Here is a 22,319-nt window from a genome sequence, read left to right as displayed (position 1 = left end):
CACGGGCGCTGTCTGCACGGAGTTTGTACGTTTAAATTTACCTTAATGGGACCACAGCCAGAGCTGCTGAATTGAATTTCTGATGCATCCATTATAGTTCTCACAAAGCTGGGGTAACTCAGCGGGTCAGGCAGCATCTCTGGAGAAAAGGAATAGGAGACGTTTTGAGGTCGAGACCCTTGAAGAAGGGTGACAACCCGAAACGTCACCTATTCCTTTTCTCCAGAGATGCTGTCTGACCCGCTGAGTTACCCCAGCATCTTGTGCCTATCTTTGGTGGAGATCAGCATCTGCAGTTCCTTCCGACACATGGTTCAGTCGACTTGTTGCATGGATGACACCTCTCGATAGGTTCGATGTGTAACCTGGTGTACTAGGATCCGTGCCAAGGTCGCCACCAAAGTTTAGTTTAGTTTAGTTTAGAGATACAGCGTGGAAACAGGCCCTTTGGCCCACCGAGTCCACAACGGCCGTCAATCGCACGTTCATACTTGTTCAATGTTATTCCTCTTTCACTTCCACTCCCTAAACATTAAGGGTAATTTACAGAGGGCCAATTCACCTGCAAACCTGCACGTCTTGGGGCCGCAGAAGGAAACCGAGCGCTGAGAGAAAACTCACGCAGTCACAGGGAGAATGTGCAAAGCTCCAGACAGATAGCGCCCAAGGTCAGGGTGGTACATAGGTCTCGGGCGTTCTGAGGCAGAGGCTGTACAGCTGAGCCACTGCGCCCGCCAGTGAACGCAGCCTTGGAGGAGAGAGTGGCTTAGTGAATGACTCCGTTGGCAAGCGGTGCCAAGGGTGTGTGGCTGATGGCAGCTGGCACGTTGGCATTGCGAGCACGGGCATGGGCAAAGCGTCAACACTCAAGCCCTTAGGTTTGGCCAGAGATAACAGATCAGTGTGGGACCTTCACCGATGGCAACTGACGGTGGATAATGGTGCCCATATCTCCAGCTCAGTCTTCACTTCCAGATGCCCCTTCAGTCTAGTTTACTTTAGTTTATTATTGTCACATGTACAGTGAAAAGCTTTTTCTTGCGTGCTATCCAGTCAATGAAGAGACTATACATGATTACAATCAAGAGAACCTTATTTTGGAAGTAGAGTAAAATTGAGTTTAGAGAAACAGTGCGGAAACAGGCCCTTCGGCCCACCGGGTCCGCGCCGACCAGCGATCCCCGCATATTATCACTATTCCTCCACACACTATGGACAATTTTTACATTTACCAAGCCAATTAGCTTACAAACCTGTACGCCTTTGGAGTGTGGGAGGAAACCGAAGATCTCGGAGAAAACCCACGCAGGTCACGGGGAGAACGTGCGAACTCCGTACAGACGGCGCCCGTAGTCAGGATCGAACCCGGGTCTCCGGCGCTGCATTCGTTGTAAGGCAGCAACTCTGCCGCTGCGCCACCGTGACCGCCCACGATAATCCCGATTATCCATTATCCACCTCCTTGGAAATCCTGCATTTGGCTCACGAGATGATGTTTCCACACTCCCTCCCCCACTCACCAGAGCCATGGTTTTCATGCTCGCTTCCCACTGCACGGGGCCCACAGGTTTCACATCCACTCCCCACCTTGTGAGCTCTGGTTCCCACCTTCATGCTACCACTCCCTTGAAACATCTCATAACTTCATAAGTGATCGGAGCAGAATTGGGCCATTCGGCCCATCGAGTCTACTCCGCCATTCAATCATGGCTGATCTATCTCCCCTTCTCAACCCCATTCTCCTGCCTTCTCCCCATAACCTTTAACACCCTTACTTATTAAGAATCTGTACATCTCTGCCTTAAAAATACCCAATCACTTGGCCTCCACAGCCACCTGTGGCAATGAATTGGCCTCCACAGCCACCTGTGGCAATGAATTGGCCTCCACAGCCACCTGTGGCAATGAATTGGCCTCCTCAGCCACCCGTGGCAATGAATTGGCCTCCACAGCCACCTGTGGCAATGAATTGGCCTCCACAGCCACCTGTGGCAATGAATTGGCCTCCACAGCCACCTGTGGCAATGAATTCCGCAGATTCGCCACCTGCAGGCTAAAGGAATTCCTCCTCATCTCCTTTCGAAAGGTACGTCCTTAAAAGGTCTCGATCTGTACACCACTCTCCTTTCAAAAATGCCTAGTTCCCTGTAACATTTATCATCCAACTGTACAAGAACTAAACAAATGGAATTACGAGAAAGTCGATGTGTTGCTAGAAATAGAATCTAATAGCCCAGAAGATCTGTTAAAACAAAGGTTGGATTAATGGGATTTATGGTGCACATTAATTCTTCAGTGTATATTGCAGAGTCTACAGGCAATCAACATTAGTGAAGATAAAAATCTATATTCCCTTAAGACTAACAATGATTTATTTCAAGACTTCCAAACAATGTCCTGTTTCTATTTGAATGTTTGGCCCTGAATCCAAAAATTAACCGTGTAGGAAAGGAACTTCAGATGCTGGTTTAAACCGAAGATGGGCACAAAAAGCTGGAGTAACTCAGCGGGACAGGCAGCATCTCTGGAGAGAAGGAATGGGTGAAGGGTCTCGCCCCGAAACGTCACCCATTCCTTCTCTCCAGAGATGCCTCCTGTCCCGCTGAGTTACTCCAGCTTTTTGTGCCCAAAAATTAACCTACAGCTTGGGAACTTTCGTTGGATACCGGGACAGTAGAGGGGGACTATTCCATGACCCAGAAACTTGGATGTAAATCGAAGGGATTAGGATGGGGTGATGAAATTGCAGAGGAAAATCCCATTGCGAGATTATCCCTTGGTAAATGCAGCATCACTGCACCCTGCTGGCCACTCTGCAACACTGCGAGACGGACAGAGCGCTCATGGGGTATGAGTTAGCCCCATCCAGTGCCGCACTTTGTCCAACCACTTCCCGCTGCTTACGTATCAACAGCAGCGGCGCCAGAGACCCGGGTTCGATCCTGACCTGCGGTGCTATCTGTGTGGAGTTCGCGCGTTCTCCTTGTGGCCCTAAGTTTGGTCTCCTAATCTGAGGAAAGACATTCTTGCCATAGAGGGAGTACAGAGAAGGTTCACCAGATTGATTCCTGGGATGGCAGGACTTTCATATGAAGAAAGACTGGATAGACTCGGCTTGTACTCGCTGGAATTTAGAAGATTGAGGGGGGATCTTATAGAAACTTACAAAATTCTTAAGGGGTTGGACAGGCTAGATGCAGGAAGATTGTTCCCGATGTTGGGGAAGTCCAGAACAAGGGGTCACAGTTTAAGGATAAGGGGGAAGTCTTTTAGGACCGAGATGAGAACGTTTTTTTTCACACAGAGAGTGGTGAATCTGTGGAATTCTCTGCCACAGAAGGTAGTTGAGGCCAGTTCATTGGCTATATTTAAGAGGGAGTTAGATGTGGCCCTTGTGGCTAAAGGGATCAGGGGGTATGGAGAGAAGGCAGGTACGGGATACTGAGTTGGATGATCAGCCATGATCATATTGAATGGCGGTGCAGGCTCGAAGGGCCGAATGGCCTACTCCTGCACCTATTTTCTATGTTTCTATGTTTCTATGGCCCTGTGGGTTTGGGGAGGAGATAGAAACGGGAAATACGGGCCTGGGGATCAATAAGGTTGGAGGTTGAATTGAATAAGTTTATTGGCCAGGTATGTACATACACATATAAGGAACGTGCCTTGGTGCTCCGCTCGCAAGTAACAACACGAACATACAGTAAACAATTAAGAATAAAGCATAAAACATTAAGAATATAACATTATAGTTTAAACATGTGAGTGAGGGGGATAGTCAGAGGCAATAGGATCAGAGACAGTTTGGGAGCTGATGGCCTGGTGTTCGTCTGTGTGGCCGTGGTCAAGGGGGTGGGTATGAGGATATGTCTGAGATGCCCCAACTAAGCTAGTCCCACTTGCCCACATTTGGTCCATGCCCATTTACACTGTTCACATCCACGTGCCATCGATTTGGAATATTGTGAGCAGTTTTGAGCCCCATATCTGAGGGTGGCACGGTGGCGCAACGGTAGAGTTGCTGCTTTACAGGTTCGATCCTGACAACGGGTGCTGTACTGTAAGGAGTTTGTACGTTCTCCCCGTGACCTGCGTGGGTTTTCTCCGAGATCTTCGGTTTCCTCCCACACTCCAAAGACGTACAGGTATGTAGTTTAATTGACTGGGTAAATGTAAAAATTGTCCCTAGTGTGTGTAGGTTAGTGTTAATGTGCGGGGATCGCTGGGCGGCGCGGACTTGGTGGGCCGAAGGGCCTGTTTCCGTGCTGTATCTGAAATATGAAATATGAAAATAATATGAAATATGAAGGATGTGTTGGCTTTCAAGATGATCCAGAGGAGGTGTATGAGAATGATCCCAGGAATTATTGGGTTAAAACATGATCCCAGGAATTATTGGGTTAAAACACGATGGGCCTGCACTCACTGGAGTTTAGAAGGATGAGAGGGGGACCTCATTGAATGGTGAATTCCGAATAGTGAAAGGCCTGGACAGAGTGAACGTGGAAAGGATGTTTCCACTAGTGGGAGAGTCTAGGACCGGACGCCAAAGACTCGTAAATAAAAGGACTTTCCTTTAGAAAGGGGATGAGGAGGAATTTCTTTAGTCAGAGGGCGGTGAATCTGTGGAATTCATTGCCACAGACGGCTGTGGAGGCCAAGCCAATGGATATTCTTAAGGCGGAGATTGACAGATTCTTGATTAATACGGGTGTCAGGGGTTATGGGGAGAAGGCAGGAGAATGGGGTTGAGAGGGAAAGATGGCCGGATAGCACGCGACAAAAAAGCCCTTCACTGTAACTTAGTACAGGTGACAATAATAAACCAAGCTAACCTAAAAGATGGTATTCTGCAATCCTTGCACTAAACATTCCTAGAGAGCTAGATAGAGCTCTTAAGGATAGCTAATTTTAGATAAACATCAGGAAAGATTTCTCAAAATAGCAATAGCAGTAGCAAAAAAATGTGTAGCGGTCACTTGGAAAGATCAAAATGAAATAAGATTTGAAAGATGGTATGCAGAAATGCGTCGTTGTATCCCATTGGAAAAAGCAACGTATAATCTGAGAAATGGATATGACTTCTTCTTGAAGGTGTGGAACCCATTCATTTTAAAGCTAGGATTAAGAATTGGAAATATTTAAATTCAGGATTGTTTTGATACCTTTAATAAGAATTTAATAAGAAATTACCCGGAAGTGTCTCCTTCTGGACTTCAGGTTTCTTTCTTTATCTCTTTCTTTTTCTTTTTCTTTTTCCTTCTTTTTTAACTGGGGGGTGGGGGGAAGAGGGGGTGAGGGAGGGGAGATAATACAGAACAATACGTGTATAATCGAATTTATAATGTAGTTATTATTGCTTACTATGAAATGTAACATGTATGAGTCCTGTTAAAACTTAAATAAAAAATTTTAAAACATTTTTTTTTAAAAGGATAGCGGTGTCAGGGGGTATGGGGAGAAGGCAGGAACGGGGTACTGATTGAGAATGATCAGCCATGATCACAGTGAATGGCGGTGCTGGCTCGAAGGGCCAAATGGCCTCCTCCTGCACCTATTGTCTATTATTCCCTTTATCCTGCATCTATGGGCAGCTTGATTGTGATCGTTGTAATCATTTCCGCTGGCTGGATAGCACTCAACAAAAAAGCTTTTCACTGTACCTCGGTGCACATAACAGTAATAAACTAAGCTAAACTTTGGACGACACGGTGGCGCAGCGGTAGTGTTGCTGCCTTACAGTGCTTGCAGCGCCAGAGACCCGGGTTCGATCCCGACTATGGGTGCAACCTGTACAGAGTTTGTACGTTCTCCCCGTGACCCGCATGGGTTTTCTTTGAGTTCTTCAGTTTCCTCCCACACTCCAAAGGAATACAGGTTTGCAGGCTAATTGGCTTGGGTTTGTATACTTAGTATAAGTGTAACTAGGTATCAGTGTAAATTGTCCCTAGCGTGTGTAGGATGGTGTTAATGTGTGGGGATCGGGCTGGTCGGCACGGACCCGGTGGGCTGTGTGGGTTTTCTCCGAGATCTTTGGTTTCCTCCCACACTCCAAAGACGTACAGGTATGTAGGTTAATTGGCTTGGTAAATGTTTAAAAAAAATTGTTCCTAGTGGGTGTTAGTGTGCGGGGAACGCTGGTCGGCGCGGACCCGGTGGGCCGAAGGGCCTGTTTCCGCGCTGTGTCTCTAAACGAAACTAAACTAAACATCTCTAAACTAAACTCAGACTAAACTAAAAGATAGTACTCTGCAACCCTTGCACTTGGGTACGATGCTTTGAGAACAGTGTTCCATGCGGTCGTACTTGCTGCTCTGTTCGGTGCGTTGCCGCCAGTTTGAAGGGATGGTGTTGTGCCCATTGAAGACCTAGACCTTTTGCCCAAAATTCTAGGTTTCTTCCCAGCCCAAGACTTGTACTCGCCCAGCTCCAGTAAAGATCCCTATGGAACTAATTGAAACACAGAAAAATGGCTCTCAGGGGCCATCTAGTGAGTAAAATGTCCAGCATCGGTGGCTCATTAACTAATACTTTCACCGGGCGCACTAAAGACTAATCTACTGTTCTCCGGGAAGCAATTAATGCCAACAGCCAGATTCATTCATTAAACCTTTTAACAAGTTATTCACCTCTACTTGGACCACAAAGTGCTTTGCAAGATTCCCGCTTCTACAGCTCCTTGTGTCAATGTCTTAACCATCACCACACCTCACTAACTATTGAAGCCTTTAACACACGCACTAACTAGTGGCAGTCTTTACGGAATTTGAACCATTTCTTTGGTCTTCCTTCCAATTTTTCCTTTCTGTCTTATGTAGTTCTTCAGGCACTTTGTTGAATTGATCAGCGACCTCCTCAAGGACTGCCAGGAGTAACTGTGGTGGTACATGCCTCTGCCATGTTGCATGGTGTTGCTGCCTGATAGCTCCAGGGACACTGGAGTATAAAACTGTCAATGCAACTAGGAGGCAGGAGAACTGTAATGATCAGTCCTGCTGCTTCTGAACTGGTCACCTCCCCTGCCGCCCATTCTTCGCCCCGCGCCCCACGTGACCTCACCCAGCCAGCGGCCATGTGCCCCTGCTCCACCAATGGAGGCCGCCCGGGCCGGGAGGCGGGTTGCTACGTAACCTCCGTCAGGCGGCGCCCGGGCCTACACTGTCCGGAACTACAGCGGCCCCCGAGCGACAGTCTGGGCCTACAGTATACGGGCCTCCAGTGTACAGGCCTCCAGTGTACGGGCCTCCAGTGTACAGGCCTCCAGTGTACAAGCCTCCAGTGTACAGGCCTCCAGTGTACAAGCCTCCAGTGTACAGGCCTCCAGTGTACGGGCCTCCAGTGTAAGGGCCTACAGTGTACAGGCCTCCTCCAGTGTACGGGCCTCCTCCAGTGTACAGGCCTCCTCCAGTGTACGGGCCTCCTCCAGTGTACGGGCCTCCAGTGTACGGGCCTCCAGTGTCCGGGCCTACAGTGCCGCCCAGGCCTAATACCGGACAAGGGCGGTCCCGTACGGGGCAAACCAATTTAGCCCAAAATACGGGATGTCCCGGCTAATACGGGACAGTTGGCAACCCTACTGACTAGCGTCATCGGTAACATTTTGCCACTCCAATGAAATATTAACTCTCTCTCTCCACATTCGCTGACTGACCTGATGAGTGTTCCCAGCCTTTTCCCTTTGTATGTTTACGTCAGTTATGCCAAACGTGGGTAGAATTGGGCTGGCAATTGGCTGCCATTTACCTCTTTCCTTCCCTCGTTCTCTTGCACCCCTTTGTCTCTTTTTTCATCTTAAGCCCCCCCCCCCCAATCTGTACCTACCTGTCATTTGCCAGGCTTTATCTCCCCCCCTTAGCTTTCTCCCCCCATTATAATGAGACTGAAGAAGGGTCCCGACTCAAAACGTCACTTACCAATGTCCTCCTGCCCTGCCGATTTACTCCAGCACTTTGTGTTTTTTTTTAAATGTAAGCCAACATCTGCAGTTCCTTGTGCCTCCATCTTTGTTTTTTTGGCCACCTTTGTGGCTTCGGCCATTTTCCAATGCCTAACAGAGGACAAATCTGTAGAAACCAGAGGGGAAGAACAACATGAAGACAGTGAACGCTGGAAACACTCAGCATCTGTGGAGAGAGAGACACAGAGTTAACGTTTCTCTTCCGTTTCTCCCTCCACAAATGCCGCCCGACCGGCTGGCTATTTCCTGCAATCCCGGCTTTTACTTCGGATTTCCAGCATCTGCAGCTTTTCTTGAGGTCACCTGTTTCATGCCTTGACCTCATCTGAACTTTGAATGTGATTGGTTTCCAGAAGAAAGGTCCTCCAATTGGAGCTGCACATGCTGAGACATCACTTGGCAACACTGATTCGCTTGACCGCAGGTTGGTGCCAATTACTGTTTCAGCTCAACGATCCTTCAGAACCATGACCTCAATTGTGAAGAAAGCTCATAATAATAATAATAATAATGCATTACATTTATATAGCGCTTTTCATACACTCAAAGACGCTTTACAGGGATTTAGAGAACATAGGGAAGTGAATAAATAGATAAATAAGTAAACGAACAGAGAAAGGAGACAGAAGGTGAGGTGACCTTCAGTGGTTGAAGGCAGTACTGAACAGGTGAGACTTCAGTGATGTTTTGAATGTGGTGAGAGTGGAGGAGTCTCTGACGGTTTGGAGTAGTGAGTTCCATAGGGTGGGAGCAGCGATGGAAAAAGCCCTGTCCCCCCAGGATCTGAGTTTGGTCCGGATGTGGGGGGATAGGAGATTGGCAGCAGCAGAGCGGAGGGTGCAGGTGGGAGTGTGCCTGTGGAGGAGGTCGGTCAGGTAGGATGGGGCCAGGTTATGGAGGGCTTTGTAGGTCGTGAGGAGGATTTTGTATTGGATTCTCTGGGGGATGGGGAGCCAGTGGAGTTTGTAAAGGACTGGGATGATATGGTCACGGATCGGGGTGTGAGTGAGTAGACGGGCAGCGGAGTTTTGAATGTATTGAAGTTTACTGATGATTTTTGAGGGTGCGCCATAGAGGAGGCTGTTGCAGTAGTCCAGACGGGAGGTGATGAAGGCGTGGATGAGTGATAATGGCATGTTGGCCTTCATAACGAGACAATTTCAGTATAGGAGTATAAATCAGTATAGATCACAGGTTAGGTATAGGTCACAGTTTAAGGATAAGGGGGAAGTCTTTTAGGACCGAGATGAGAACGTTTTTTTTCACACAGAGTGGTGAATCTGTGGAATTCTCTGCCACAGAAGGTAGTTGAGACCAGTTCATTGGCTATATTTAAGAGGGAGTTAGATATGGCCCTTGTGGCTAAAGGGATCAGGGGGTATGGAGAGAAGGCAGGTACGGGATACTGAGTTGGATGATCAGCCATGATCATATTGAATGGCGGTGCAGGCTCGAAGGGCCGAATGGCTTACTCCTGCACCTATTTTCTATGTTTCTATGTTTCTAGGAGTAAAGAGGTTCTTTTGCAGTTGTATAGGGACCTGGTGCGACCACATCTGGAGTATTGTGTACAGTTTTGGTCTCCTAATTTGAGGAAGGACATCCTTGTAATTGAGGCAGTGCAGCATAGGTTCACGAGATTGATCCCTGGGATGGCGGGACTGTCATATGAGGTAAGATTGAAAAGACTAGGCTTGTATTCACTGGAGTTTAGAAGGATGAGAGGGGATCTTATAGAGACATATAAAATTATAAAAAGGACTGGACAAGCTAGATGCAGAAAAAATGTTCCCAATGTTGGGCGAGTCCAGAACCAGGGGCCACAGTCTTAGAATAAAGGGGAGGCCATTTAAAAGTGAGGTGAGAAGGAACTTTTTCACCCAGAGAGTTGTGAATTTGTGGAATTCTCTGCCACAGAGAGCAGTGGAGGCCAAATCACTGGATGGATTTAAGAGAGAGTTAGATAGAGCTCTCAGGGCTAGCGGAATCAAGGGATATGGGGAGAAGGCAGGCATGGGTTATTGATTGTGGATGATCAGCCATGATCTCAATGAATGGCGGTGCTGGTTCGAAGGGCCGAATGGCCTCCTCCTGCACCTATTTTCTATGTTTCTAATTGTCATTGTCTCTCACTCTCTCTCTCCACACAGGCTGCCTGACCAGCTGAATATTTCCTGCATATAGTTTTTTTTATTTCAGGTTTCCGGCATCTGCAGTATATTATTTCTCCAATCTTCTCCAAATTTGAGGAAGGATATTCTTGCTATTGAAGGCGTGCAGCGTAGGTTTACTAGGTTAATTCCCGGAATGGCGGGACTGTTGTATGTTGAAAGACTGGAGCGACTAGGCCTGTATACACTGAAATTTAGAAGGATGAGAGGGGATCTTATCGAAACATATAAGATTATTAAGGGTTTGGACACGTTAGAGGCAGGAAACATGTTCCCAATGTGGGGGAGTTCAGAACCAGGGGCCACAGTTTAAGAATAAAGGGTAGGCCATTTAGAACGGAGATGAGGAAAAACCTTTTTCAGTCAGAGAGTTGTAAATATGTGGAATTCATTGCCTCAGAAGGCAGTGGAGGCCAATTAACTGGATGCTTTCAAGAAAGAGTTAGATAGAGCTCTTAACGATAGCGGAGTCAGGGGATATGGGGACTGGTTGAGAATGATCAGCCACGAGGTACACAATAGACAATAGACAATAGGTGCAGGAGGAGGCCATTCGGCCCTTCGAGCCAGCACCGCCATTCAATGTGATCAAGGCTGATCATTCTCAATCAGTACCCCGTTCCTGCCTTCTCCCCATACCCCCTGACTCCACTATCTTTAAGAGCTCTATCTAACTCTCTCTTGAAAGCATCCAGTTAATTGGCCTCCACTGCCTTCTGAGGCAGAGAATTTCACAGATACTGACAAGGTACTGATGACAGAATGAGATGATTATTCACAAGTGGCGCAGCGGTAGAGTTGCTGCCTCACAGCGCCAGAGACCCGAGTTCGATCCTGACCAAGGGGGCTGTCTGCACGGAGTTTGTACCTTCTCCCCGTGACTGTGTGGGTCTTCTCCAGGTGCTCCGGTTTCCCCCCCACATGTGCAGGTTTGCAGATTAATTGGCTTTGGTAAAAATTATAAATTGTCTCTCAAGTGTCGGATAGTGCTAGAGGACGGGGTGATCGCTGGCTGGCATGGACACGGCTGGCCGAAGGGCAAGTTTCCACGCTGTTTCTCGAAACTAAACTAAACTAGTCAAGTCAAGTCAAGTCAATTTTAATTGTATAGCACATTTAAAAACAACCCACGTTGACCAAAGTGCTGTACATCAGTTGAGGTACTAAGAACTAACATACAATGGCACACAAACATAACAGCACATACATAAACAGTTCACAGCGCCCCCTCAGAGGGCCTCAAACGCTAGGGAGTAGAAATAGGTTTTGAGCCTGGACTTAAAGGAGTGGATGGAGGGGGCAGTTCTGATGGGGAGAGGGATGCTGTTCCACAGTCTAGGAGCTGCAACCGCAAAAGCGCGGTCACCCCTGAGCTTAAGCCTAGACCGCGGGATAGTCAGTAGCCCCAAGTCGGCCGACCTGAGGGACCTGGAGATAGAGTGGTGGGTTAGAAGATTTTTGATATGAGGGGGCAAGCCCGTTTAGGGCTTTGTCTGTGAATAGGAGGAGCTTGAAGTTGATTCTGTACCGTACTGGGAGCCAGTGGAGAGAGGCCAGAATCGGGGTGATGTGGTCCCTTTTACGGGTAACCCGTCAGGAGTCTCGCTGCGGCGTTTTGGACCAATTGCAGGCGGGACAGGGATGATTGGCTGATCCCAGTGTATAGGGAGTTGCAGTAGTCTAGGCGGGAGGAAATGAATGCGTGTCAACTAAGTCTAACTTAGTTGACAGTGGATCCAATTTTCAGTTACAATGCTGGTGCACGCCATAACATAATCAATGAAGTTCCTGAACCTTGGGTGTCATCACTACTGCAGTCCACGTCTCTACTTTTAGGTGTCGTCTGCAGTTCCCTGCCATTACTTTAGCACAATCCACATCCCTCTTTACCAGGCATTAGCCCACACTATTCCTTCCCTTACAACACCCACCCTCTCTCAGCCTGCGTCAGCACCACTTAGGTTATTCAGTCTTTAGTTTAGTGTAGAGACACAGCGCGGAAACAGGCCCTTCGGCCCACCGGGTCCGCGCCGACCAGCGATCCCCGCACATTAAACACCATCCTGCACCCACGAGGGGCAGTTTTTTTACATTTACCAAGGCAATCAACCTACAAACCTGTACGTCTTTGGGAGTGTGGGAGGAAACCGAAGATCTCGGAGAAAACCCACGCGGGTCACGGGGAGAAGGTACAAACTCCGTACAGACAGCGCCCCGTAGCCGGGATCGAACCCGGGTCTCCGGCGCTGCATTCGTTGCAAGGCGGCAACTTTACCGCCGAGTCCTTCCTGCCTCTCCATTTTATCAAAGACTTCCCGCTCCCTTTCCTTGCAGCTTGGTTGATGTCTAACGTTTCTCAATTCTGGTGAAGTTCTATTGACCTGAAATATTAAAGCTGCTTCTTTCACCATGGACGCTGTCCTCCCATCTGAGTATTTCCAACATGTCCTGTTTTTATTCCGGCGTTTTGGTGTCTGCAGTTTTGCCATATTTCAATGAGGATTTACGAGGATGTTGCCAGGACTAGAGGGTCTGAGCTTTTGGGAGAGGCTGGGAAGGCTCGGGCTGAATTCCCGGAGTGCAGGAGGATGAGGGGTGCTCTTATAGAGGTCTACGAAATCATGAGGGGAATAGATCGGGTACAGTCTCGTGCCCAAGGAACCAGTGGACATAGATTTAAGGTGAGGGGGGGGAAAGAATTAATAGGAACCTGAAGTGTAACTTCACACAGAGGGTGGCGGGTGTATAGAACGAGCTGCTGGGGGAGGTGGTAGAAGCAGGTATTATTGCAATGTTTAAGGAACATTTAGACTGGTACATGGGTAGGATTGGTTTAGAGGGATATGGGCCAAACGTAGGCTGGTGGGACTAGTGTAGATGGGACTTGATGGTCGGTGTGGGCAAGTTGGGCCCAAGGGCCAGTTTCTGCACTATGAATCTACGCCGTGACTCTAGACAATAGACAATAGACAATAGGTGCAGGAGGAGGCCATTCGGCCCTTCGAGCCAGCACCGCCATTCAATGTGATCATGGCTGATCATTCTCAATCAGTACCCCGTTCCTGCCTTCTCCCCATACCCCCTGACTCCGCTATCCTTAAGTCTCTACGATGACTGTCCCGAGACAAAGAGAGTAATGCTTCCTTTCCTGATCTCTTCACAGTATAACTCTACACCTCAAGATTTCCTGCCCGTCCTCGCCTGCTTTCATCCACAGCCAGAATGCCATCTGCTCAGTCCCGCAGTTCAAGATCGAGGTGGAGTCCGACTACAACGACCTGAGCACGGAGAGGGGCCGGAGAGACCTGGGCGACGAGACCACCTTGTAGCCCGCTCGGCGGCCCCTTCAGCATTGCGACAGGTCCCACCAGCGAGACCCTGGTCGCTCTTGCACCTCGCGGAGTGTTGACCAGCTGACAGCGTTTGTCCGTCCCACCCGAGAACTGCACTTTACCCACATCCCGAGTATGCCCTTCAAGCAAAGACTTCTGTGCATTCCTGTGCCGCGCTTTAACTGTGCTGTGTAAAAATATGTTTTAAAGGACAAAGACGTTAGCTAGTGCCGCTCAGACCAGACGACAAGACATTGCAACAGATTTCCGGCATTAGGAAGTTGCTTTGAGCAATTGTAGGTTCTCTTTTGGCATTTAACTTTATCGTGATAAAGAGGTTGACCCTTATGTACATGCATCTTTTGCCCTGGTTTTGCCTAGCTTTCCGTTACAAGACTCACACCATTAAAAGTGGGGTCTAGTGTGCTCTGTTCATGTCCGCAGGGTTGCTTTGATGGTGAGAGCAGTTTTCTGCTTTTACAACAACAACAAAAATATATATTTTTAATTGTATTGCGCAAAGTAGGCAGAACTTAGATGTTCTGTCGGGTAGCTATTAACCATCCAGTAGATTTTAATGTAGCAGTTTAAAGGTTCCTAGATGTATCATTTGATGTCGATTCACGTCATCCCTATTTAAATGCCACTGAAGTGGAAATACTTGATGAAAATTCTTGACAGATTAAGACTGCTCTACAAAAATCAACCATGTTTTTCTTTGCTCCTCTTTTTTTAAATTTATTTTGTGATTGTTGTGTTTGAAATAACAATGATCTGTAGAAAGTGGCAAATTAACGAGGTGACCTTTGCCAATTTAACTTCCTGCTCTGAACAGCAGAGGTGAGGAATTGGATGAAAACGTTCCCACGAGTAGACCTGGAGACACAAAGAAGTGCAGATGCTGGAATCTTGAGCAAAACACAAAAACAGCTGGAGGAACTCAGCAGGTCAGGCAGCAGCTGGGGGGGGGAATGGAGAGCTGATGGATTGGGTCGTTTAGAGCTCCTAAAGATAGCGGAGTCAGGGGGTATGGGGAGAAGGCAGGAACGGGGTACTGATTGAGAATGATCAGCCATGATCACATTGAATGGCAGTGCTGGCCCGAAGGGCCGAATGGCCTCCTCCTGCACCTATTGTTTATTGTCCTTTCTTCAAACTGATGGAACAGGACTGGAGAAGGGTCTCGACCCAAAACATCACCGCCCTTGAATTTTGCCCTTGACTTTTTCCACCCAGAGAGTTGTGAATCTGTGGAATTCTCTGCCGCAGAAGGCAGTGGAGGCCAATTCACTGGATGTCTTGAAAAGAGAGTTAGGTATAGCTCTCAGGTCTAACAGAACCAAGGGATATGGGGAAAAAGCCAGAACTGGGTACTGATTTTGGATGATCATATTGAATGGAAGTGCTGGCTCGAAGGGCCGAATGGCCTACTCCTGCACCTGTTTTCTATGTTTCCATGTTTGATACCTGCTGCGTTTGTGTTCAACACAAGATTCCAGCATTTGGGAGTTCATTGCATCGCTGAAATAGAGTGGCGATGAGCCCAAAGTGAGATGAGTTTAGTGGTTAGTGTTATGTTGGTGTTGAACTCTGTGAAAGAGGTCAGATCCAGGAAACTGATAGCTTCAAAGCACCAGGAGGAACCTGGAGCAAAATATAACGTAGAAAGTAGTCAGAAACTAGTGGTTGCCAACTTCCTCACTCCCAAATACGGGACAAGGGGTGACGTCACCGCCCCCGTGCCCCACGTGACCTTACCCAGCCAGCGCCCACGTGCTCCCGCTCCACCAATGGCGGCCGCTGGCTGGGTGAGATCACGTGGAGCGCGGGGCGGTGACGTCACCCTTTGTCCTTTATTTGGGAGTGAGGAAGTTGGCAACCCTACTAAATACGGGGCAAGGGCAGTCCCGTACGGGACAAACTAATTTAGCCCAAAATACGGGATGTCCCAGCTAATATGGGACAGTTGGCAACACTATCATGCAGAGGGAAGGCCGATCTTTTACTTTCTTATTCTTTTCTCGGTTGTTGAATACTATCTCCTTTCTTCAAGACCAGCCTCTTTCTGGCAGCCACCCGTCTCTTGAACTCTGCACAATAACCATAGACCAATCCACTCTTCTCCTTCACCACCTCTCCTTCCCACCATCCCCCCCCCCCACACCTCCATCAGCCAGAAGAAGGGTCCCAACCCATTCTCTCCGCAGATGCTGCCTGACCTGCTGAGTTCTTCCAGCACTCTGTGTTTTACTTATGAATATACCAGCTTGTTCAGCTTTTAATTTAGTGTAAAGAAAGAGGAAAAAAAAAATCTAAGTGTATGGGTATTTTCAGTTGAGCCGGAAATATATTTGATGTTCAATAACTTTGAGCTCAATTTTAGTTTTAGTTTCAGAGCTGCAGCGTGGAAACAGGCCCTTCGGCCCACCGAGTTCATGCTGACCTATCTTGCTTTGCTCACCCAGTGGGCCGACAGGTGACTCCAGGACGGCCGACTTAACTGAACGATGACATTAAAGATTGATTGAACGATACAGCAAAGTAAACATGCCCTTCGGCCCACCGAGCCCATGCTGGCCATCCATCACCCGCTCACACTAGTCCTACGTCACCCCACTTAACGCACCCACTTCCTACACACCAGGGGCAATTTACAGAAGCCAATTAACCTGCAAGCCCGCACGGCTTTGCAATGTGGGGGGAGACCCCTGCGGTCACGGGGAGAGCGTGGAAACTCCACGCAGACAGCACCCGAGGTCAGGATCGAACCCAGGTCTCTGGCGGGGTGAGGCAGCAGCTCTACCAGCTGCGCCAATGTGACTCCGTTCCAATGTCATCTGGGAAATGGGCAATGCGTAAACTAAACAACTAAGAATGGATGCAGTCCCAGAGATGGGGCTGGCGTTAGAAGATGGGAAGTACCATGCATGTGAACAGTTATCCCCACCCCCCCCCAGTGAACTTGGCCAGTGCCAAGGATAATAGAGCAGAGCAAGATAGACCACTCGACCCTAGTATGTCACGGCGCCATTTTAGTAGGCAGAAACTTGCACAAGCATTTAAAAAGAAAAATAACAAAAATCTGTGAGTTGATAGACGAGATAAATTCTGCATTTTAATGGTATCATCACACATACTGTTCCCCCAAAACACTGATTACACTGCGAGAGGCATAACGAACGGTGGGTTATGCTTACTAAAATGGCGGACGTTACGATCCTTTGCGTACTACACTTCAGTATAGGCAATTTCGACGGAGTCCTCTAGTATCTTTGGCCAGTGCTGATCTCTGAAAGCCGCTGTTGGTATATTTGAGTTTCCAAACCCGACTGACGTGTGTCATTTTGGAGTGGGAACACTGGTATCAGGTGAACCCTTTCCCAATCTAACCAGTGGAACGGAAAACCTCCCAAGCTCTGCCGAGTTGGAACATTACATTGAGCTGAACAACTTTGGCTCCAATAGCCTCCTTCCTACTGATGACTTACGATGGCAGTCCTTAAGAAAATATATATTTTTAAACTTGCAGATGCTAGAAATCTGAAATCAAAACAAAAAATGGTGGAGAAGCTTCAGTAGGTCAGCCCCCATCTGTGGAAAGGGGAACAGTGAATGTTTTGGGTCGATGTCCCTTTGTTTATTTTTAGATTGTTTGGCATCTAGAGGTTTTTGGATTTCCATAAGCGATAGGAGCACAGTTAGGCCATTCGGCCCATCGATTCTACTCCACCATTCAATCAAGGCTGATCTATCTTCCCCTCTCAATCCCATTCTCCCCGTAACCTTGGACGCCCGTACTAATCGAGAGTCATTTACAGCTCTTTCTTTTAGATCTCAATCCTGTGTCCCACAGTTGTGACAGAACTATTCATCTGAATCCATGACACAGTACAAACTTGTAATCTGGACCCACACAGGTACTGGTCCCGAGTGAATGAACGGAGGTTATCAGTGACACCCTCCACTCAGAGGTTAATCTCAGAGAACCCAACAAAACTACACAGGCAGTAAGAACGACCGCAATGTGTTGTGGCCAGATAACATGGGAGTTGGCCAATCATCTCAATGCAAAATTGCCAATGTCATGCCGTTGGACTTAGGGAGCCAAAATTAATACATTGTACGCACAACCTCTGTGTGGTGAGGTAATAGATAAATGTAAGGGTCATTATTTGTTAGCGACTAAATATCTCTGTAATTTTGTTGTTCTGAATGTTAAAATAATTTTGCCCGTCAAGCACATGTACTGTAGTCCGGTGGTTGTGTTAATTGGCCGGAGAAATGCAGATCGTTGAACAATGGTCTGGAGATATGACTTCAAATCCCTTCACCATAGCAACAATTGAACTTGGCTAAATAAGTTCATGCGTCTTCGGAGCAGAATTAGGCCATTCGGCCCATCGAGTCTACTCCGTCATCCAATCATGGCCGAACTATCTTTCCCTCTCAACCTTACAGAGACGTATAAAATTATAAAAGGACTGGACAAGCTAGATGGAGGAGAAATGTTCCCAATGTTGGGGGGAGTCCAGAACAAGGGGGCCACAGTCTTAGAATAAAGGGGAGGCCATTTAAAACCGAGGTGAGAAGGAACTTTTTCACCCAGAGTTGTGAATTTGTGGAATTCTCTGCCACAGAGGGCAGTGGAGGCCAAATCACTGGATGAATTTAAGAGAGAGTTAGATAGAGCTCTAGGGGCTAGTGGATTCAAGGGATATGGGGAGAAGGCAGGCACGGGTTACTGATTGTGGATGATCAGCCATGATCACAATGAATGGTGGTGCTGGCTCGAAGGGCCGAATGGCCTCCTCCTGCACCTATTTTCTATGTTTCTATAACCCCATTCTCCTGCCTTCTCCCCACAACCCTGACACCCGTACTAATCAAGAATCTGTCAATCTGCACCTTGCCAATACCCAATGACTTGGCCTCCACAGCCGTCTGTGGCAATGCATTCCAGATTCACCACCCTCTGACGAAAGAAATTCTCCTCATCTCCTTTTGTAAAGGTACGTCCTTTTATTCTGAGGCTGTACGGACAGAATCCGGAGTCAGGATTGAACCTTGGTCTCTGGCACTGCAGGGCAGCTGTGAATCAGAATGTTGCACTTCTCCAAACTCTTCACATCCTTCCTGTAATGCGGCAATCATAACTGATACAATGCTCCAAACGTGGCTCGGTCAAAGTTTTCAACACAGCTGCGGTCTTTTATTCTCAATGTCCTGACTGTGAAGGCAAGCGCATTAAATGGCTTACAGGTACTCTCTGCACCAATACCCTCATTTACCTTAGACACGTACTGTAGTTGCTGCATTACATGTACTTAGATAGAGTCATAGATTGATACAGTGTGGAAACAGGCCCTTCGGCCCAACTCGCCCACACCGGCCAACAATGTCCCAGCTACACTAGTCCCACTTGCCCGCGCTTGGTCCATATCCCTCCAAACATAGAAAATAGGTGCAGGAGTAGGCTATTCGGCCCTTCGAGCCTGCACCGCCATTCAATATGATCATGGCTGATCAATATGATCATCCAATTCAGTATCCCGTACCTGCCTTCTCTCCATACCCCCTGATCCCTTTAGCCACAAGGGCCACATCTAACTCCCTCTTAAATATAGCCAATGAACTGGCCTCAACTACCTTCTGTGGCAGAGAATTCTACAGATTCACCACTCTCTGTGTGAAAAAAAACTTTCTCATCTCGGTCCTAAAAGACTTCCCCCTTATCCTTAAACTGTCCTATCCATGTACCTGTCCAACTGTCTCTTAAACGATGGGATAGTCCCAGCCTCAACTACCTCCTCTGGCAGCTGGTTCCATACACCCACCACCCTCTGGTGAAAAAGTTACCCCCTCAGATTCCTATTAAATCTTTTCCCCTTCACCTTGAATCTCTGTCCTCTGGTCCTCGATTCCCCTACTCTGGGTAAAAGACTGTGCACATCTACCCAATCTATTCCTCTCATGATTTTGTGCACCTCTATAAGATCTCCCCTCATCCTCCTACGTTCCATGGAATAGAGACCGAGCCTACTCAACCTCTCCCTGCAGCTCACACCCTCAAGATCCCACCGCACATCAAGGCTGACAGTCCTGCCCTTTACTCCATATTTTCCTCTTGAATCTGACCTCACAACCTCATGCTTATCCAGATTAAACTCAATCTGCCATTTATCCACCCAAATTTCAAAACCGATCAAAATCCTGCTGTCTCATTTGACAACCTACCTCACTATCCATAACTCCTCCAATTTTTAGGTTGTCTACTCAACTGACTTCTGACATGCCACCACCAATCTATCCAAGCCCCGGCCACATAGAGACATCAATGGTTCAAGCCAGCAGTTCACCGCCGCCACCAGACAGGAAGATAGAGGGAGATCTGGGAAGGAGGAGGGGAAGAGAGGGACAGAGGAACTATCTAAAGTTGATAGTTCCTCTTAGATAGTTCCTCTGTCCCTCTCTTCCCCTCCTCCTTCCCAGATCTCCCTCTATCTTCCTGTCTCCACCTATATCCTTCCTTTGTCCCGCCCCCCTGACATCAGTCTGAAGAAAGGTCGCGACCCGCAACGTCACCCATTCCCGCTCTGACCTAGTGCTTGTAGTCACTAACTCTATCACTTATGACCTTATGACTATCCTACACACTAGCGCCAATTTACAGAAACCAATTAATCTACAAACCTGCACGTCCTAGGAGCGTGCAAGGAGGCCGGAGCACCCGGAGGAAACCCACGCAGTCACAGGGAAAATGTACAAACTCCGCACAGACAGCACCCCTAGTCAGGATCGAACCCGGGTCTCTGGGGCTGCAAGGCATTAACTCTACCGCTGTGCCACCGTGCCACCGTGCCACCCCAGTTAAATACTTCCGATGATCAAACCTCCACCAACTACCCAGGGTAGAGAATTCCAGAGATTCATCCTCCTTCAGGAGAAGAAACTTCTGGGAAGCCCATTTGTAAACGATCAGACCCTTATCTTGAAATTATGACTCCTCGTTCAAGACTCTCCCACAAGTGGAAACATGTCAGCATCTACCCAGCCTTACGATCTTATATCTTCCGATAAAATCACCACTCATTTCATCTGAAGAACACAAACTCGATTGAACAAGAAAAATGTTGCCAGTCACAAAGTTGTTTTTTGGCATGGCAGGGATTAAATGTTTGGCCTTGGAATTAAACAATGTCAATCGGGCGTGGAACAGAACAAACTGCTGAAAACCTCTTGCCAGGAGTTCACCACGTTACTTGGTGAAAAGTTCCCGGCCTGTTCATTCAACAGTGGGACAGGTGGCAGTCGGCCAAAGGAAAATGTACAGAAAGGCAAGGTGCTTCTGCAAACTGGGACGGCGAAACACAAATGCACACCTCTCTGTGGGCTCGAGGAGATGTGATGGGGAGGGGTGGGCCACACCTTCGATGGGGGTCGAGGAGATGCAGTGGAGAGTGGGGGACGTCTGCTTCAATGGGAATGGGGAGATAGAAAGGGGCAGGTGGGACACATTTTCTTCAGGGTAGGGTTGGGGAGATGGGATGGGGAGTGTGAGATACATCTTCAATGGGGTTTGGGAGATGGGATGGGGAGGGTGGGGTACATCTTGAATTGGGTTGATCATTTTAGAATTTTCTTTTAGAGATACTGCACAGAAACAGGCCCTTCGGCCCACCGAGTCTGCGCCGCCCAGCGATCCCCGCACATTAACACTATCCTACACACTAGGGACAATTAAAAAAAAAAATTTACCCAGTCAATTAACCTACATACCTGTACGTCTTTGGAGTGTGGGAGGAAACCGAAGATCTCGGAGAAAGCCCACACAGGTCACGGGGAGAATGTACAAACTCCGTACAGACGGCGCCCGTAGTCAGGATCGAACCCGGGTCTCCGGCGCTGCTTTCGCTGTAAGGCAGCAACTCTACCGCTGCGCCACCGTGCCGCCCATCAGATGCAATGGGAAGTGTGTGATGCACCTAGTGGGCGAGGAGATGAAATGGGGAGGGCCGAATGCAACTTCTAAAGGGGCGAGGAGATGGAATGGGGAGGGTGAGACATCTTGTGGTTTGGGTACTTTATTTCTCACATGCGACAGTACAGTGAAATTCATTTTTGTATACAGTTCAGTACAGGTATCTGTGCAATAAGCACGTGGATAAATATTAGATAAGCATCTCAGATACAACACAAGTGTGTAGCAGCAGTGCACTGACACAGTATACAGAGTGGCCAGTTTGGTGCCGATATTCAAGGCCCAGTTGCTGTAAGTGCAGGGATCTTGATCTGACCATGAAGGTCTGTTGTCCTCGCATGGGGCTTTGGAATGGGGTTGAGATGTAATGGGAAAAGTGGCACGCATTGAGTCATAAAGTCAGACAGCATGGAGAAAAAGCCCTTGCCAACCAAGATGCCCTATCCAAGCTCGTCCCAAATGCTTGGACTCGGCCCTTATCCCTCTAACCTTCCTATCCATGGGGCTATTCTTCAATGGGGTTGAGGGGATGGAATGGGGAGCCTAGGCCATATACTCAAAGCCAAATTTGAGTTGAAGAGAAAGAACGGGATCTCTGAGGAGGGTTGGGAAGATACCATTTTAAGAGGTACTTTGACCAAGACATAGTCAAGCTTGAAAGGGTAGAGAGAAGATGTACGAGGATGTTGCCAGGCTTTGACGGTCTGAGCTACAGGGAGCGGTTGAGTAGGCTGGGACTCTATTCCTTGGAGCGCAGGAGGATTAGGGGTGATCTTATAGAGAGGTGTATAAAATCATGAGATGCACAGAGTCTCTTGCCCAGAGTAGATGAATCACAGACCAGAGGCAAGGTAAGGCGAAGAGGAAAAGATTTAGTCAAG

The 22,319-nt window shown here is 48.0% G+C and overlaps 1 protein-coding gene across 8 annotated transcripts in view; it reads left to right on the top strand.

Annotated features, from left to right (window-relative positions):
- The window catches only part of LOC144610318 (electrogenic sodium bicarbonate cotransporter 4-like), an 85,041-nt gene extending 67,245 nt beyond the window's left edge, over positions 1–17,796 (top strand). For 3 of the 8 annotated variants that reach the window (XM_078428923.1, XM_078428922.1, XM_078428924.1), the window contains exons 23-24: positions 8,311–8,381; positions 13,292–17,795. In XM_078428923.1, coding sequence (XP_078285049.1) covers positions 8,311–8,381; positions 13,292–13,457 — 237 coding nt within the window. In that variant the 3' untranslated portion in view covers positions 13,458–17,795. Of the gene's footprint in view, positions 1–6,393; positions 6,491–8,310; positions 8,382–13,291 lie in introns of all 8 variants that reach the window. The other 5 variants (XM_078428928.1, XM_078428929.1, XR_013549405.1 and 2 more) reach the window with 4 other exon arrangements.
- Positions 17,797–22,319: the final 4,523 nt, after the last annotated feature.

The sequence above is a fragment of the Rhinoraja longicauda genome, chromosome 36 (assembly GCF_053455715.1).
Source record: "Rhinoraja longicauda isolate Sanriku21f chromosome 36, sRhiLon1.1, whole genome shotgun sequence".
Classification (NCBI taxonomy): domain Eukaryota; kingdom Metazoa; phylum Chordata; class Chondrichthyes; order Rajiformes; family Arhynchobatidae; genus Rhinoraja; species Rhinoraja longicauda.
Note: the sequence above shows the minus strand (reverse complement) of the source record. Positions and strands in the feature narration are given on the sequence as shown.